The sequence below is a fragment of the Phocoena phocoena genome, chromosome 10 (genome assembly GCF_963924675.1).
Source record: "Phocoena phocoena chromosome 10, mPhoPho1.1, whole genome shotgun sequence".
NCBI lineage: Eukaryota > Metazoa > Chordata > Mammalia > Artiodactyla > Phocoenidae > Phocoena > Phocoena phocoena.
Genome location: NC_089228.1, coordinates 69,222,920 through 69,235,818, shown reverse-complemented (window position 1 = coordinate 69,235,818; position 12,899 = coordinate 69,222,920). Strand labels below are relative to the sequence as shown.

General features: G+C 35.0%; 1 protein-coding gene across 1 annotated transcript in view; it reads right to left on the bottom strand.

The window, feature by feature from the left end:
- Positions 1 to 12,899, bottom strand: part of DNAH8 (dynein axonemal heavy chain 8) — a 322,160-nt gene that overhangs the window by 292,410 nt on the left and 16,851 nt on the right. Inside the window, exons 7-10 of the mRNA XM_065885438.1 lie at positions 9,245 to 9,421; positions 6,919 to 7,032; positions 3,196 to 3,303; positions 738 to 839 (exon numbers count right to left, since the gene is read on the bottom strand). Coding sequence (XP_065741510.1) covers positions 738 to 839; positions 3,196 to 3,303; positions 6,919 to 7,032; positions 9,245 to 9,421 — 501 coding nt within the window. The remainder of the gene's footprint in view (positions 1 to 737; positions 840 to 3,195; positions 3,304 to 6,918; positions 7,033 to 9,244; positions 9,422 to 12,899) is intronic.

The following is a 12,899-nucleotide window of genomic DNA, read 5'->3' as shown; positions in this document are numbered from 1 at the left end:
ACAGGCTATCTCTCTCATGAATATAGTTGCAAAAAAACCGAAAGAAAATTGTAGCAAAGTGAATTTAAGAATGTTTTTAAAAAGATAATTACACCATCACTAAGTTGAGTTTATCCTAGGGATATTAGAATAGTTTCATTTTAGAAAACCTAAAAATGTCATCTATAACATTAATAGATTGAGGAGAAAAATCTTATAAGCTCCTCAAAAAATATGTGCTGAAAAATTTTTTCAAAACCCATTCATAACTTTTAATAATATCTCCTAGTACTAAAACTAGGAATAAAACTTCCTTGAATCTAATCAATGACGTATTAAAGCATCAAACTAAATGGGGAAATGTTAGAAGCATTTTCTTCCAAAAGAAGATCAGAATCAGATGCCAACTATTACCAGGTCTATTTAAGGATGCATGGTAATCCTAACCAATGCAAAAAGGCAAGAAAATGAAATTAACAGGGGCTGGAGTAAAAGATGGGGGCCAGAGCATATGAAATGGCACATGCGAGGTGTCTGGTACAGGCAGCCATGGACAAGATGAGGATTAAATTATGCCCTAACAGGAGCACTAAGCATAAAGGGAGGTAGATAATTTTAATGAAGTTCTTTTTATATGCTCATGCTACTCTGTACCATGTTTTTTCAAAGTTAACATGCTTTGTCAATGAAAAAAGTAAGCGAAAGTGGGCCAGATGGTAAAAGCTTTACTTTATGAAAATAAAAATACTTATACAAACCTGAATTTTCTTTAGTACAACTGGTATTTCCTGATCCCATACATGGTTAGTTCCCCCATCAGAAATATATGCTTTACATGCTGTCACCATTTGATTTGTTACCTAAAATAAATATAAGTCCAGAATAACTATAGGTAGAGAAAGAAATAAAATTTAAGTTTTTTAAATCATAAAAACATGATAAATAGAAACCTTATGGAATGAATTAATTACAGAATATAAAAAACAAAGAAATATACATTCCAGGTAAAACAAAGAAAACCCAAAGTCACATTTACCTACTGTATTTAAGTCTACGTCACTGAGGCCATCAATTTCAAAGTCAACTATATTTTCTCTTTGTCTAGTTCTCCTCTAATTAGGTCTTGATCCCGTCCAACTGTGATTCTTCTCCATCCTTCAACATGCAAACTAAATATTAAGTTAACCACCTCTCACATCCCCCAAAATAAAGAAGGAAAAAAAAAAAAGCAAGACAGCCATTTAAATGGTCTGGAAGTTAAACCAAGATGGCAGGCTGACACACAGAAATTTTGGAGAATTCCTAAAATATGGACATCACACAGTACCAAATCTACAGAGAAAAAAAAAAGACTAGAGAAAGCCAGAACCCGGTTCTGGAGAAGGTTACTTGAAGGTAGAACAGTTATGGAAGTTTTTCAAGATGGGAGACAATGTGAGGTAACCCTCAGTTGTAACCCTGAACACCGAATTTAGAGCAACTTGTACAGCAGGCAACAGCGACATATGCTGAAAGGACAAAGGTATGAGTGTGGACCACAGTCTTCGAGAAGTGTGGCCCAGGTAGCTACAGCACTCCCAGGAGGACATATCAGAGAAAAAGCTATTCTCACACCCCTCCAAACAGTAAGTTATACTCCTTACTCACAAGAGACAGACAAAATAAACAGAACAGGGAGGCAAATCAGCAGTCTCAAACACAAAGATGGGCAGACAACCAAGAATCACCAAGCAACTGAAGAAAACAAACATGGTAACAGAAGCATTAAATTCAACAAAGAGAGAAAATACAGAAAAGATATATGTAAAATCTTTTAAAATATTTTTTATTAACTAAGTTTATAAGAAAGATATGAGAGGATTTTTACATCATGAAAGAAAAGAACTTGGAAATTGAATTTTTTTTTTGATGCACCAACCAGCAATTGGGACATAAATGAACAGTCAATGAGTGAGCTGAAAGGTCAAAGGACAAAGATGGACCCCCCCCAAAAAAAAGTTAAGGAACAAGGATTTTAGATTCAAGGGGAGAGAATAAATTGAATAGGTGGATAAGAAATAATCAGAGGTAAACAGGAAAACTTCCCAGGAATAAAGAGAGAGGAAAGTCTTGGGAATGAAACAACCCAGCAAGTATAGAACAAGATAAAGGTAAAAAGAACCACATCACTTTGAAATTTTAGAAGTTCAAGAATGAAGAAAAAATCCTACAAGCTTCCTGGGAGAATAAAATAGGTTTCCCACAAAGGAAAAAAAATCAGATTAGCATCAAATTTCTTATCAACAATTGTAGATAGTATACAACAGTATCTTTACAGTTCCAGGAAAAAATTATATTGAATTTAAGAATCTCAAACTAACATTTGAGTGGTAAGACAAAATGAAGTGATTTTCAGACATGCAGGAATTCAGGGGGTTCACCACAGAACTACTGAAGAATTTTTTTCAGCAAAATAAATAATAAATCCAAGGCAGAGGAAGATGTGGAAATCACAAAACAGCGGTGATCAAAAATGCTAGCAATACTTAGATTTTAGTCTGATCACTTGTTGATTCGTACACTGAAAACACAGTAACAATAATATGGAAGTAGAAATCTCAATGTGGAACATGTAGCAAGGAGGAAGACAAGTGACAGGGAAGAATCCTAAGGTTTTTGCCTTGCTTGGGACATAGACAATGATTAAATCTATTCTTTGATCTAAAAGAAAGTTGAAATGTGACTGTTATGTTCTGCTTGAATCAGTTATAAGTAAATTCTACTCCTGTGTTTCTTGGATGATTTTTCCAATTATTTAAAATAATTAATCATATGGCACTAAATGGGAAGATTTTACATAAACCACAATGTGGGTGGGAGTAGCTAAAGAAGCATTATTTTGCTCTTGATCATTATGTAGAGTCCTTCTTTGTTTCTTGTAACAGTCTAGGCACAATTCTTAGCTCTTATGCAAAACTATTTGGAACAAATAAATTAGAAAATCATCAGTTACTTTTAAACAAAAAACCTGGGGGTTTACCTCTGACAAGCAGAAAGATCCTCTTCAATTAAATACAACTGACTCCAGGCATGCCTTTCTTTTCTCTTCCACAAAGTATGAAAATACAGAACTCTGAGAGGCACCCGAAGTTCCCAATTCCCTTCCCTGGCTCAGAGGGCAAGCACTGTTAACCTTTTCACAGGGTTACAATGTGATTTCTTCCCTTGGAAACTTACCTTGATAAACAATGAGGTCATTCTCTCCGAAGTATTATAGTACCTTGACACACTGTGAATCATTTTGATGGCATTTATCAAATTTTGTATCCCATGTGCCATGGAAACCTAAAATTGAAATATATTAAGCATACATTTATATTTTTAATAACCCCTATCCTATAATATTCAAAGCTCTAAACATACATAAAACAGTGTAACATTTTAATCTTAAAAGTCAAATTTTACTAAAAGCAATGTGGTATCCTTGACTGGATACTGAAACAGAGAAAGGACATGAGTTTTGACAAATGTACCAAGGTCATGCAAGATGTTAACAGGAGAAATTAGATGAAAAGAATTCTGTACGATCACGGCAACTTTTCTGTACATGTAAACTTAAAATTTTATTTAAAGATAAAATATTGGAGGTGAAAGTGATTTTAAGTATTAATAGCTCAACTTGCTCTTTTTAAGGATGAAGAAACTGATATCTTAAAGGGTAAAGTGACTAATGTATGGCCAGAAAGCTAATTAGAAACAGAGTTCAGACTAGAACTCATTTCCTCATTATTCAACTCAATTCACCTTTCAGCAAACCTACTAAGTACCACGAAGTTCTGAGAATACTGGGAGAATTCCAAATATAAAGAAACTATCCTGGAGGAGGTCAAGGCAGGGTGGAAACGACACATACAAAGAAGTGAAATAAGTAGAACAGCCTAGAGCAAAGCAGAGCAAGTACATCCGAGATATCAAACCATTGCTAATGTATATTGAATGATTACTATACGCCAGGCACTAGGGGAAGAGCTTCACATATTATCTTAATTTATGTTGACAATGACCATTTTTTAAAATATTTATTTGTCTATTTGGTTGCACTGGGTCTTAGTTGCAGCATGCATGTGGGATCTAGTTCCCTGACCAGGCATCGAACCCCAGCCCCCTGCATGGGGAGCGTGGAGTCTTATCCACTGCACCACCAGGGAAGTCCCAACAATGACCATTTAAGGCAGGTTTGATTTCATCAGATCTAAAACATCACTGATTGTAAGACTGTACCACTGCTTTACAGTCTACTGAAGAAGGGGGAAAAAATGCTCAAGATGGGGAGTCTAACTCCTACAAAAAACTAAGCCACCAAACTATGCATGAAATTAACAAGCCATGGAGAAAAAGACAGGAATAAAGCCTACCTGTCCCAATCCTGCTCCTTGGGGGAGGGATGGAAAATAAACTATCCTGAGAATTTGTTCCACAAGCTGGTGCTCGCTCACTGTAGTCTGAATTCACACCCATGGTACCAAAAACAAAACAAACATTAGTTCTTTCCTTCCCCCGCAAGGAAAGAACTAATAATCTCAGATGGTGTCAAGTCACGTTCACAATGATTCATAAAACCTGACTGACTGTAAGTTGTGCTCTGAATACAGAGATGTTAAAATGTGAAAGAAAAGTCTTAGAATCTATAAAATAAAGTGTTAGGATTATCCCATTTTGCAAATGAGAAAATAGAGATGTAGAGAAGTTAAGTACCTTGTCCAAGGTCCTAGAGCTGTAGCATAACCACAGCTATGTGCCCGAGATTTTGAGATCCTGCTTTTAACCTTGATGTAAATCATAAATCACTATGGAAGAACAACAGAAGGTCAATGGCCTTCCCACCCTCAAGGAGCTAGACTTTTAATTGCTAGGACAATTTAAAATATATAAAAAGATTTTTTAATAGTGGTGGAATAAATAAGCCAGGAAGAACAACTACTTTTGAGTGTACTGTATGTCCTAGTTATGAGGTGTAACCATGACATAATGAAATCAATTTTAGGTGGCTTATGGAAATTAGTATCGTCACTTTGTAGTTAACCCTGTATGTCAGAATTCATATTATACGTGTTATCTGTAGACCAAAAAGATTCTAATAAAAATATGCCTAGAAGGAGTCCCTTCCAGCCTCAATAAGGCAACTCTACAAAGAATGAAAAAGGTCTGGGGACAGTATCAAATGGGCCCACCAGGGAAATACCCTTCATCTGAATTTTAAACATCATTATTTATAATAGTAGCTCCTTGAGTGCACAGTTCTTATCTATATATAGTGTTGGCACATTTTATGCATAAAATATATTAGTCGATATGCCAACAGCACAATATCAAGATGATAAAATGAAACACAAAATTCATAAAATTTTATCAACAAGAAATGGAAGCATGAGTCCTCTACACTTTTCCTGCTCAACTGACAGTTACAAACTAAACAGCAGCTTCTGGTTTATTTTAAGGAGAATAAAGAAAATGAGAAAAAAAGAACTTTTGAATCTACAGAAATAGTTGGTATATGAGGGAGAAGAAATTATAAGACTTAATACTAACAGTACTTCTCTAATTTCAAAAGATAATGTTAGAAACATTCCTACATCAGAGAATGTAAAAAGCTCAATGATAACAATAATAATAAAGTACATGCATTGATAGAGGATTGAACAAAGTTTTTTAAATTACTAGGATGAAAAGAACTAAAACCAAAACTAAAAGATTTGAAAATTATATGAATTTAAATAAGTCTTTTGAATCAAGAAGTTGAAATTAGTATACCTTAAAATTTACAGGTCTTGGTAACAGCAAAAAGCATTATATCTTTCTTCCAAGTTTACTTTTTATAGTGAAAAGCTTTAAATATATTTTTAAAAGTACAGAGATGTTATAATATTCATATACTTTCTCTTTTTTGCATGTTTATTTTATTTATACAATTTTTAAAGGGTATGTATTCTTTTATTATGTTGAGGTACATTCCTTCTATACTCAATTTATTGAGAGCTTTTATCATGAAAGGGTGTTGTATTTTGTCAAATGCTTTTTCTGCATCTATTGAAATAATCATATGATTTTTATCTTTCATTCTATTAATGTGGTGTATCACATTTATCCATTTGCATATGTTGAACCATCTTTGCATCCCAGGAATAAATCCCCCTTGATCTTAGTGTGTGATCCTTTTAATGTGCCGTGGAATTTGGCTTGCCACTGTTTGTTGAGCACTTCTGCATCTATATTCATCAGGAATATTGACCTGTAATTTTATTTTCTTGAGGTGTTCTTATCTGGCTTTGGTATCAGCGTAATGCTAGTTGGGCACTTTCTTTTGCTCACTCCTGGGTCACTCACTCTAGGGGAAGCGAGTTGTCCTGTGCAAAGGCCCATGTGGTGTGCAATAGAAGTGGACTCTCCCCAGTCAGCCTCCCCTTCAGAAGAGACCACATCCCAAGACAGCAGCTTGACTGCAGCCTCATGAGAGACCCTGAAGCAGAGGTACTCAGCTACGCCGTCCCTGAATTCCTGACCTACAAAAACTGTGATATAATAAGTGCTTACTGTTTTAAGCCACTCGGTTCTGGGGTAATTTGTTATGAAGCAATGAATAACTAATATATTTGTCTTGCTCAATTCACAAATCAGGTCATAGTTATGATAATGCTATATATTTAAATGTAGGTTAAAATAATAAAATAGTTTATAATTCATTACAGATATATAATAGGAAAAGATATCTTTTAAATAACTTATTTCAATATGTTTTACCCAATACACACACATTAAATTCATTTTATGCGCTAATTTTTATTTTATTTTTTTTAACATCTTTATTGGAGTATAATTGCTTTACAATGATGTGTTAGTTTCTGCTTTATAACAAAGTGCATGCACTAATTTTTTAAACTACACTTTAAAAAGAATACTTACTAGATCACAGTTATAGAGAGGCTGACATACTTTTTCTAGAGTGTACAAATATCTGACATTATCTTTTGATTCATTTGCTGTATCTGTGATTCTTGCATCCAAATCACGCCAATTCTAAGAAAAGAAAGTATAAGAGTCCTATGAAACATCCAAATATATCACTGTGCTACGGTTTAATCATGAAATTCAAGCTGTCTTCCCTAATCATACATATACTAAAAGAGTAGATACTTAAATGTGATTGATATATCTTTTTCTTATATTATTTAAGACTTAAAGTTATTATAAAAACCTTAAGTGACTTACTAAAACTGAAGGCTCATTCTGTTTGTAATTAACATTCTATCTGTTGGCTTAAACCAGACCTGCTTCTACCTGGAGTGACTTTTCTAGGTTAGAAAAGTGACATTACATTATTCTGGGTCTTCAGGAAAGAAAATATTCCATCAGCAAAGTGTATTTTTCACGTCCAGAAATAATGTGCAGAGATGTTCAGGGACCATGGTGGTTTGCCTCATCCACCATACATAACAATTGATTAATAGCCATAGTAATAAAGGACTACTAGAATCAGAACAAAACAGTATCTGAAACTTGCTGAATGAGGGAAAGATATAAACAAACAATTCTCAGGAGAATAAATGCAAATAGCAAACAAACGTTAAAAGATGCCCAACTTCATTATTAATAAGGAAAAGGCAAAATACAACAAGCCATTTTCCACATGTTGGACAGGGAAGCAAAAATTTTTAACTGATAATAAGTATTAACAAAGTTGTGGAGTATACACCCTAGGGAAATACTTGCTTGTAGGCATGTAGAGGCTTTAACTGTAGTAATGTTTGTGAACACATAGAAAAGGAACAATTTTCCTCAAAAAGTTAAACACATTGAGCCAGAAATTCCACTTCCAGGTATATACAAGAAAAATGACAACATATGTCCACACAAGAACGTGTACAAGGGGCTTCCCTGGTGGCGCAGTGGTTGAGAGTCCGCCTGCCGACGCAGGGGACACGGGTTTGTGCCCCGGTCCGGGAAGATCCCACATGCCGTGGAGCGGCTGGGTCCGTGAGCCATGGCCGCTGGGCCTGCACGTCCGGAGCCTGTGCTCCATGGTGGGAGAGGCCACGGCAGTGAGAGGCCCGCATACCGCAAAAAAAAAAAGAATGTGTACAAGAATGTTCACAGCAGCATTATTCATAATAGCCAAAAAATAGAGATAATGCAAATATCCATAAACTGATAAACAAAATGTGGTGTTATCTATAAAATGGAACATTATTCAGCTGTGAAAAGGAATGATTACTGATACATACTACAACATGGATAAACCTTGAAAACACCAAGTGAAAGAAACCAGTAACAAAAGACCACATATTATATGATTCCATTTATATGAAATGTCCAAAACAAGCAAATCTATAGAGATAAAAAGTGGATTGGTGGTTACTTAGGGCTAGAATGAGGGGAAGGAGACAGAGGGAGATGGGAGGTGATAGCTAAAGAGTACAGGGTTTCTTTTTGAGGTGATAAAATGTTCTAAAATTGATTGTGGTGATGGTTGCACAACTCCATGAATGTACTAAAAACCACTGAATTTTGCTCCTTAAATGGCAGAAATGAGTAATATGTGAATTATATCTCAAGACTGTTGAAAAAAAGAAAGGAAACAATTTATCTAAAAACAAGAAAATGATTAAATAAAACCTGATGCATTAACATTAAAGAAAACGAAATAGCCTGATCTGATAGGTATAACTCTCCAAGATATGCTGTTGGGGGGACCAGGGAGTTAAAGAAAAATAGAGTATGATGATGCCATGTAATTTTAAAAATTTAGAAACACAAAACAAATATATATATATATATATATATATTTTTTTTTTTTTTAAAGGAAGAAACAGAAAAGGACCTGGAGAGAATCAAGCTAAACTGCTAATAAATATGACCTCTAGGAAAGGAGATGGAATAGTGGGGATGAGATGTAAGATAGAGGACATTTTTGCTTTTGACTCTCTATATAGTCCTCTAATTCAATAAGCCTCTATTGATTTACAATTTCAAAAACAATTTAAAAATAAATAGCAATCACCCCACAGTAGTACTGTCAAAACTGGTGTGTGAAATATTGAGAAATAAATTTTTATTTCTATACTTCCTTTTCCTCTTCTGGAAGTAACGATGGTACAAGAGAAAGCCTTACTCAAAGTTTTAACACTTCTAAATACATGGTGCAAAGTATATGATGCGAAGAAGCAGTTCAAGAAGGGTAATTTTCCAGTTGGTTACTCTGAAGTAAACTTTAAAATACAAGGCCTTTTACCTTTAAGAGTTTGGAGCGTGCAACATTAAGCACATTTATAACAGCCTTACAACTTGGCCCTTTAATCTGTTCAATGATATAACTGAATTTGGCTGACATGCGTTTCCAGTGTTCCAGTTCAGTGAGAGGACCTGAGTTATCAGCTTCTTTTCTCATCTGCACACTTTCAATAAGTACCTGCAATCAGAAAAGTTCACAGAGTATAGAAACGTTACTTTCTTCTTTTAGAACCTCATTATTTGCACCTTTTCAAAGAAAGTTAAAAGTACAAATAACATCCAACACTGAATAATATTAAGAACTCTTAGCAAACTAAGACTAGAAGAGAATTTCTTTACCATGATAATTAGTACCTGCCAAAAGTCTGCAGCAAACATCATACTTGTTTTATATGTATATTATAATTTTTAAACATCTTTATGGGAGTATAATTGCTTTACAATGGTGTGCTGGTTTCTGCTGTATAACAAAGTGAATCAGCTATACATATACATATGTTCCCATATCTCCTCCTGCTTGTGTCTCCCTCCCACCCTCCCTATCCCACCCCTCCAGGTGGTCACAAAGCACCGAGCTGATCTCCCTGTGCTATGTGGCTGCTTCCCACTAGCTATTTTACATTTGGTAGTGTATATATAAGTCCATGCCACTCTCTCACTTCGTCCCAGCTTACCCTTCCCCCTCCCCGTGTCCTCAAGTCCATTCTCTATGTCTGCATCTTTATTTCTGTCCTGCCCCTAGGTTCTTCAGAACCTTTCTTTTTTTAGATTCCACATATATGTGTTAGCATACGGTATTTGTTTTTCTCTTTCTGACTTACTTCACACTGTATGACAGACTCTAGGTCCATCCACCTCACTACAAATAACTCAATTTTGTTTCTTTTTATGGCTGAGTAATATTCCATTGTATATATGTACCATGTCTTCTTTATCCATTCATCTGTTGATGGACACTTAGGTTGCTACCATGTCCTGGCTATTGTGAACAGAGCTACAATGAACATTGTGGTACATGACTCTTTTTGAATTATGGTTTTCTCAGGGTATATGCCCAGTAGTGGGATGGCTGGGTCATATGACAGTTCTATTTTTAGTTTTGTAAGGAACCTCCGTACTTTTCTCCAGAGTGGCTGTATCAATTTACATTCCCACCAACAGTGCAAGAGGGTTCCCTTTTCTCCACACCCTCTCCAGCATTTATTGTTTCTAGATTTTTTTGATGATGGCCATTCTGACTAGTGTGAGGTGATACCTCATTGTAGTTTTGATTTGCATTTCTCTAATGATTAGTGATGTTGAGCATCCTTTCGTGTGTTTGTTGGCAATCTGTATATCTTCTTCAGAGAAATGTCTATTTAGGTCTTCTGCCCATTTTTGGATTGAGTTGTTTGTTTTTTTGATATTGAGCTGCATGAGCTGCTTGTAAATTTTGGAGATTAATCCTTTGTCAGTTGCTTCATTTGCAAATATTTTCTCCCATTCTGAGGATTGTCTTTTCATCTTGTTTATGGTTTCCTTTGCTGTGCAAAAGCTTCTAAGTTTCATTAGGTCCCATTTGTTTATTTTTGTTTTTATTTCCATTTCTCTAGGAGATGGGTCAAAAAGGATCTTGCTGTGATTTAAAACATCATACTTAAAGATGAAATTTTAGAAAATACCACTTGAAAACCAAAGACAAGACAATTTTGCCACTATCACCACCTACTTCTATTCAACCAGGTCATGGAGATCACAGCACAAGGAAAGTAAACAAAAGGTATAAGAATTGGAAATTAAAAAACAATGGCATTATCATGGAGGGAATGGTTGGCCACATTTTTAAAATTCAAGAATATCTAAAGACAAACTTTTTCAATTAATAAAAGTGAATAATTCAGTAAGGTTTGGGGCTGTATATATAAATATCAGTAGCATTTCTCTACAAGCCATCTAGCAATCTGAAAATGTAATTTCTAAAATGATAGCATTTGCTATAACAAATAATAACAATGTAAGATATCTAGAGATTAACAAAAAATGTACAAGACCTTTTTGGAGAAAATTAGAAAACTTACTTTCAGCACACAAAAGAAGGCCTAAATCAGTGGAGAAATATACCACATTCATGGATGGAAAAATTCAACATTATAAAGATGGAAATTTTCTCTAAATTAATGAAATGAAATTTATTTCATGCAATGAAATTTCCAGTCAAAATCTCAACAAGGTTTTCTTTTCATGATACTTAGCGAACTAGTCTTTTTTTTTTTTTTTTTTTTGCGGTACGCGGGCCTCTCACTGTTGTGGCCCCTCCTGTTGCAGAGCACAGGCTCCGGACGCGCAGGCTCAGCGGCCATGGCTCATGGGCCCAGCCGCTCCACGGCATGTGGGATCTTCCCAGAGAGGCAGGCAGACTCTCAACCACTGCGCCACCCGGGAAGCCCCAGCAAACTAGTCTTAAAATTAATTTGGAAGAACAATCAACCAGAAATAATCAATGCAATTTTGAAGAAAAATGATGAAAGGGAATTGCCATACCAAACGTTGATTTAGTAAAAAGCAACATAAATTAAAGCAGTATGGTATGAGTACAAAAAACAAATAAGTAGACAGGTGGGATAGATAAAGGGGTCTAGAAACTTGATAGATATTACAAATTTGCTGGTAAAGAATGGACTACTAAATACACTTCTGAGACAATTGGCTAACCATATGGAAAAAGACAAAATTAGATTCCTACCTCACATTATACACACACAAAAATAATTCCAGAAAGATTAAAAACCTAAATGGTAAAACATTTAAAGAAAATATAGGAGATGGGGGTAAAACTATAAAGAAAAGCACGGAACTGAACATCATAATTGCCAAGAAAATGATTACCACTAGGGAGAAGAAAAGGGAGTTAAAATTGGGAAGAAAAATGCATGGAGATTGCAAGGTGCTGGTAATGCTCTAGGTCTTGTGCAAAAGTTACACAGGTGTTAATTTTACAATAATTTGTTTATTTTATTTTTATTCATTTGTTCATTTCTGTATATTTCAGTATTTAAAATAAATAAATAATTTAGGAGAATATCTTCACAACACTGGAGTAGGAAAGTGTTTCCAAAATACAAAAAGCACAAAGCTTCTAGTCACCGGAGGTAACTAAATTGAGGCTGGATTACCATTTTTAAAGACATTTACATTAAAATGTAAAACTTCCACATGACTAAAGACACCAATACTAAATGAAAATGCAGGACACAATGGGGACCAACAAAAGATTAACAGGCGGAAAATATTCAAACTCCAACAATTCAGTTAAGATATCATCAAGCAATCTGAAAGAAAACTAGGTAAAGGATATGAACAGGCAATTCAACAAGGAGGAAATCTAAACAGCCATTAAACGTCCACAGCCTCAACGGTGTTCAGGGTAATGCAAAATAAACCAAGATACCATTTCACATCCAACATACTGGCATCCATTAAAAATCCAACAGTCCCAAGTGTAACGAAAGATATGAAGACATGGGAACTCCCATTTACTTCTGTAAAAAAATATAAGTTAATATAACCACTATTTGGAGGACCTTGTAGTACCCAATAAAATATCTATACTACTTCTCTCAGCCATTCCCTGGGAAACTCTTGAACATGTGCAAACGAGACCAGAATAAAGATATTCA